The sequence below is a fragment of the Larimichthys crocea genome, unplaced genomic scaffold, assembly GCF_000972845.2.
Source record: "Larimichthys crocea isolate SSNF unplaced genomic scaffold, L_crocea_2.0 scaffold18243, whole genome shotgun sequence".
Classification (NCBI taxonomy): Eukaryota; Metazoa; Chordata; class Actinopteri; family Sciaenidae; genus Larimichthys; species Larimichthys crocea.
This window is the reverse complement of record NW_020852483.1, coordinates 758-7,419: the sequence shown is the minus strand read 5'-3', so window position 1 is coordinate 7,419 and position 6,662 is coordinate 758. Positions and strand designations below refer to the sequence as shown.

General features: G+C 45.9%; 1 protein-coding gene across 1 annotated transcript; it reads left to right on the top strand.

Annotated features, from left to right (window-relative positions):
• Positions 1 to 1,806: 1,806 nt before the first annotated feature.
• Positions 1,807 to 5,679, top strand: LOC109138118 (transmembrane protein 184C-like; the record flags this gene model as incomplete). The annotated part of the gene is made up of 10 exons (XM_027275725.1): positions 1,807 to 1,966; positions 2,683 to 2,775; positions 2,861 to 2,917; positions 3,010 to 3,029; positions 3,243 to 3,336; positions 3,618 to 3,730; positions 3,824 to 3,923; positions 4,027 to 4,104; positions 4,194 to 4,287; positions 4,847 to 5,679. Coding segments are annotated over 10 exons (1,093 nt in total), but the record flags the coding sequence as incomplete, so codon positions are not given.
• Between the last annotated feature and the right edge of the window lie 983 nt (positions 5,680 to 6,662).

Sequence of the window (6,662 nt, the reverse complement as noted above, 5' to 3'; positions counted from 1 at the left end):
CAAAAGTGCATTATTTATGCCCATAGACGCTGCGTGAATCAGCCTTACCTTCTTTGACTGAGATGATGCATTAACATGGCAAACATCATTAACCGAGATGGTTGAAGTATGACTTGTTAGCTCAAGATGGCGAGCGGGCCGGGCTGACAGCCTGTAGTCTTGTTTCACGAATTCTTTCACTTTTCAGAGTTTGACGTTGCATAGAAATTAGGTATTTGTGCAATCTTGGCGCCATGAGCTCAACGTCCGGGCAGGCCTCCGGCTAACAGACTGAGCTAACGTGAGCTGACAGCAGCTACAAGTTTACTTCACGTCCGTTCCAAGGAAAGTCTCTGTGAAATCACAGTGTGTTGTGAAACGTGTGTTTTACAACGCTGTTTTGTGTCCTTATGCCAGTGAAGAAATCAAGAGAAAAAACAATAACATAATAAAAATTCTCTGTGAGCACGGAGGGCGGTTAAGCCATTTTCAATTAACAGTATTAATTGACAATTTGCTGCTTGTTGTCTCAGCACGTGACCGATATGGATGAGCTCCGTCCCCGTGACGTGGGCGCGTAAAAACACGGGAGAAGGAGCAGCACAAACACGGACAGCTGATGTCTGTCAACCCTCACACCACCTCCTGAAGGACCGGATTCAATGATCGATCAGGGCGGTGATCGATCCGTGTGTGATCGGAGGGCGGGGGGGGGTGAGCGTCTGTTTGCAGTGTGTGTGTGTGCGTGGGGTGTGGTGTGTGTTGTGGCGGGGTCAGGGCGAGGAGCAGAGATGCGTTGCTGGTAACGAAACAGGACTGAGGAGGAAAACAGGCCAACCGTCCCCCTGAAGGAGCTACTCACCATCTCCAAGCTTCAACGGTCCAGTTTTTTCTTGCGTTCCTTCTTCATTCATCTCATCATGGTGAAAGTGTTTAAGTAAGCTTGCTTGTTTTTCCTGTTACAGATATTCGATATTTTTAATCGAATATCACAAAAAAAAACCGTGAGCAGGTCGGTGATACGTGCTTCTGTGGTGGTCTATGGTGGCGTGTATAACCGACCTCGTTGGCGTTATGCGCTCCATTGTGTCCTGGGAAATGTCATTTTAATGTGGCAGGCGCGGCAAAATGTTTGGTGTTTCAAGTCCTGGCTCCTGTGAAAGACGCCCCAGTTGAACCCATGTGGAAAATAAAAAGCTCATTTTAAGAGGTATTTTTAAAACTTAACAGATCTAGATGGTGCTGTTTATAATAATGTTTACAGAGAATGCCCAACCAGAGCAAATCAAATATTCTGTTTAAAGTCAAAGGACATAGAAATGTGTTTGCCGCGCAGGTTCAGAGTGTATCCCCAGATTTACACTGACTCGGGCTGCTGACCTTAGTTGCTTCCCAGCTCCCGATCTGGCAACACAATCATCTCCGTTCCACCACCACGGGCCTGTAAAACCTAACACTCTCCCCCCGGGTTTCGCTGACCGTTTCGTCCCCCCAGCTGTGACCTGTGCGTTGGGATGTTCTGTAGTCGACGCTGAGGGTTGAAGCACATCATGCCGTGTTGCCTGTGCAGAGTGGCGGAGGTGGATCCGCCCGCGTTCGGTCTGTCGCGCTCTTCTGGTGGCAGTGCTGCCGCCTGCAGGGGGAGCCTTTGCAGAAGGAACAAGGTACCTTTGGGTTCTATCACCTCCACCTTGACGCAGCTTACAACCTTCCAAACAACACCTCCAACACAACACCTTACCACCACATTCAGACCTTCCAGCTTGACTAAGACGGTTGGGTTGATGTTCGTCTGTCACCTCAGTTTTTGTCTGTGTGTGTCTCCAGGTTGGACGACAGTAAAGCCTGGTCACCATCGCCGGTGTGTTTGTGCTTCCTGACCATCCCATTTAACGTGTGGGGAATCCTGCAGCACATAGTCCACGACAACCAGCCGAGCTGCGGAGAACCGATTATCGTGGGCACCTTTAACGTTAAAGTTATGGTGGTAAAGGAACATCAACCACATCGAGAAGGATGTTTCTGAACACTTAGTTTTTGATTGAAGAAAACATACGTAGGAATGAGGCGAACTGTTTCAACACATCAAGCGCCTGTTAATCACCGTATGACTGTTTTTGTTGTGACGGGTTTTTTCCTGCTTCATGTTTTTTTTTATCAAAAATGATCGGACTGAAACGTCCACAGAAGCAACCGTCAACGGATCTTTATTCCACTGTTTCTCATGTACGAGAGTTCAGGAGACTTTTGATTCTTCTTCTCCGTCTCTCCCCTCCCAGGATAAAACTATGGAGGGTGCCCATCTACAGTCCTGGACAGCGTGAGTCACAACAAACACGCACAGAATTGTCAACTGTCTGTCCGCTCTATTACATTATGTTGCAGGCAACAGACATTAATTGGAGGCAAGGGACAGTGTCACAAGACTGTCAGCAGTGAGCTCTATTACAGTGAATGCAATGATACTCAATGCCCAGCATATCCATGTCTCTCCATAGTACACGGGCGGACAGAGAACAAAGATTCACATCAGCAACATAACTAACAGCTATAATGCAAAATTCCTTCTACTGTCATATGTTCCAGTGCTGGCTCTGCCGCTAAACCCCAATCTGCCTCTACGTGGCACTGCAGGGAGTGCCTGTGAGGCTACGTCATCTACAACTTACGGGTGTTCCTGTTGAACTTCCCCTCAGCAACCAGTTAACCCCGAGCCTGGTGCTCAGGCTGGAGGTCCAGCAAGCAGCAGCCACACCTGCCCCCGCGCTGCTGCTGCCCACCATGGCCCATGGGAGAGTAAAGAGGACGGATGTCAGTCACGCTGGCGATGGATGGATGGATGGATGGATGGTTAGGTCTTCCTCTCTGTTCTCTTAATCAGGGTGCTCTGCGTTCAGGTGTAAGTTTGGGAGTCCTCCAGTACACTGTGGTCAGACCCGTAACCAACGGTGATAGCACGTAGAGTTTCACCATGGTGACACCATTAGACTACGACAGCCCATGCGGTTACTACTGTACTACTTTCCTACTGTAACCACGGTGATAGCACTGTAAGTTTATCATGGTAAACACCATAACCATGGTGACGGCCTGTTTACCAACAGTTTCCAGCATGTTAACAATGCTCTGTTTTGAGGGTCAGAGTTCAGGACCAGGCTTACACAACGCCCTGAATAAACTAAAGGCACTAGGAGAACAGTATCGGTCGTGAAAGGTGAAATTGGTGCAATCATCAACTTTATTGGTTCCTTCTCCGTCTGCAGGATCTGTCAGCTCTGTGGGGTTTACGATGAAGCCAACTTCAGCTTCAGAAACGCCTGGTCCTACCTGGTCATCATCAACAACATATCACAACTGGTAAACATAAACCACACACACAGAACCCCATAAATATAAACCTGGTTCTAAATAACGCAGCTTTTGTGGAAGGTCAAAGTTAAACTCAGCCAGCTGGTGTTTCTTTTATTAACTGTACTTGAGAGTATTTTTGTCGTTGTCCTCTTTTGTTATTTGTCCTTCTTGTGATTCTGGACAGGAGTTTCTTTTGTGGGTCTCTCAGTTATGATTTGAGATAACAATTTGAGACACAGTTTGTCCTGTTGCCATTGGTATTACGTGGTACATCTCCGTCTCTCCAGTTTGCCATGTACTGTCTGGTGCTGCTGTACCGATCTCTCAAAGAAGAGCTGACTCCCATCAGACCTGTGGGCAAGTTTCTCTGTGTCAAACTGGTGGTGTTTGTCTCCTTCTGGTAAGGGGTCATGTTGAAGCTTTTCATTGTTTGGGGACATCATTTGAGGGTCTGGGAGCAAGCTGTGTAATCAGCTGTTCTTTGTCTCTTCAGGCAGGCAGTTTTAATAGCGTTCCTGGTGAAGGTCGGTGTGATCTCTGACAAACATACCTGGGACTGGGACAGTGTGGAGGCCGTGGCTACTGGACTGCAGGTACAATCATTTCGAAACAACTAAACCACAGTATTCCCTCACAGTCACGTGTGGTGTAATGTTTGAGAAACACTGCCCTCAACCGATTGTTTCATGGATACAGGACTTCATCATCTGCATAGAGATGTTCCTGGCTGCCATCGCTCACCACTACACCTTCACCTACAAACCATACGTACAGGTAAACATCTATCTATCTATCTATCTATCTATCTATCTATCTATCTATCTATCCATCTATCTGTTTTCTCCATCCACTCCTTCATCCAGGAGGCAGAGGAGGGGTCGTGCTTCGATAGTTTTCTGGCCATGTGGGATTTCTCTGACATCAGAGCTGATGTCACTGAGCAGGTCCGCCATGTTGGTGAGTGTCTCAGCCAAATTAGTCATTAATGAGTCTGTTAAACTGTCCAATAATCGGGAATCATGTCTCTTTAATCTTTGACATGTCCTCATTCAAGTCGGTGTGTAATAAAACATTTTAATTTCATTTTGTTATACTTTACCAATTAAGATTTTATTTGCATATGTTGTTGCCATGAATAAACGGATGACTGACTGTGGTTGTAGCTGAATAAGGTCTCAAATTAGATCTTGTGTAAACCTATGGGCAGGAGGTGGAGCAGTTGGTGGGGGCAAACAGTCTTCCTACATCTGTTTCCTCATCTGGTTTTAGTGGTTTTTGACCGTTGAACAACCCACACAGCAGGAATGTGGCATTAGTATATTTGGAAAAACAGCCTCCGTCTCTGGCCGCAAGAGCCGAGGAGGTCCTACTGTTCAGTGACAGTAACTTTTGAACAAAAAATCTTACAAAACAACAAAATATCTTACATATTGTTCCTTTAATTGAATGATTCTGATTGGTTCTGGCCCACTTAAACTCTGCTTGTGTTAAATATCCCTCCTCTAACTCTCAACAGGCCGTACATTCCTGGGTCGTCCCAACAAGATGTACTTCGGCACAGTAGCTCGACCCGAACACACCGAGCACACCGGCCTCCTCACAGCAACCTCCCAGGACCCCGTTGCCGTGGCAACCACATCTATGCCCTCCTCCCCATCCTCGAGCGGTCTTTACCAAGGCCTCGGCCACACTCATGCCCCGCACTCCATCTCTGCGCCCGCCGGGTTCACGTCCTCGTCCTGGGACGACGACAGCGACCACACGCCTCCTGAGGCGGGTGACACCACTGGAAACACATAGCCCGGGATGGGAATCTTTCTTTACGTCCTTTGCCCCCTCCCCCTCACTTGTTTTGATGTGCGTCGTGGATATGGACAAACAAACTGTCAGATTCTGTAAAGTCAGAATAAAAATTTGTCCAAAGTTCATGGAAGGATTTTATCAGGATTGAAGAAATCAGAGAGGTCTGCACTCTGTGATGTCAAAGCCATGTTTAATGAGAAACGTATTTTTAAAAATAATTACCCAGTTTTAAAAGTTCTGTATTTTGATGTGTGATGTCATTTTGATAAATGTGTCTCGAACTGTCGAAAGGATATTTGGCGTTTTCATCGAAAGATGGAGCAGCTTGTTGGTTTTACACCTGCACGGTGCTGAAGTGTCCTTGGGGGTAGGTTTAACTGTTTGTTCTGATACATAATAAACGGCCATGTCATATCTAATCACCAGAAACTGTGTTGTTGCTATCATCATTCTCCAGTAACTCAAGCAAAGTCGAGTAAGACCACAGCAACAACCTCCAGCTTCTCTGCTTCAACTCTCTGATGGACAATAAAGGAAACTGCTGCCAACTGTAGCTGCTGTGAACTTCGATGTTTGTACCACAGGTGTTTTAGACCACGTGAAGAAGAAGAAGAGGTTTTCAGGACTGGGACAGGGAGCAGAGCAATGCTGAAAGACAGACGCCGAGCTGGGCTGACTGCTGTTGGACTAGTCAGTGATATCAGCTGCTGCTGGGGACCCGGTTGATGTTTGACTGTCAGCAAAGTTGTCGACTCGCTAGTTCTCGACCACAACTAATGCAATCAGTCCAAATACATGAGATCTTTACTTGATTTCAGTCTCTCTCCATCTGTACACGAGGTTGAAACAGAAAGTGTCCGTTACTGAGTGATACTTACAGTCTGTCTTGTACAGCTCCACCCATTCAAACAATGGTACAGCCTGACTCATTTTAATGGACCGTTAGTACCCCCTAGTGGAAAAAAAGTGTAGTAACACAGATATAATGAGCTGCAGAAAGACATCCATCCAGTAGAAGCATGTAAAATATCTTCAGCACCTTGAATTTAACTAAACTAACTTGGTATTTACCAGCTTTGCTTTGTCAAATGTTCCTCATAGACAAGTTATCCCATGAACTGAAAATCAAACAGACAAAACATCTGCTGAAATAAGACACCATGCAGCTGCACGAGCCAACACGTTTTTCTTTTTCAACCACTGGTACCCAGATAACAAGGACGGCAGGTTTCAGGCTTATTTCTGCTTCCACCGACTGAGAGCGAGGACAACGTGCGAATGAAGCCTTCTGTCAAACGTAAGCTGATTTTTAACTTTTAACTATTGTTATTAATGTATATGGGACGTTTGTATGTCGTGTAACAGTTAACGTGAACTCTATGTGCCGGTTTACCATCATGAATCTACTAAAGAACAGATTTTAAAAAGAAATATAAGACTACAGACGTGAAAGCTGATCAAAGATATGAAGCTAAAGAAATATAAATACATTTGAAGTTACAGATGTTGAACTCAGTAACTGGAACAAA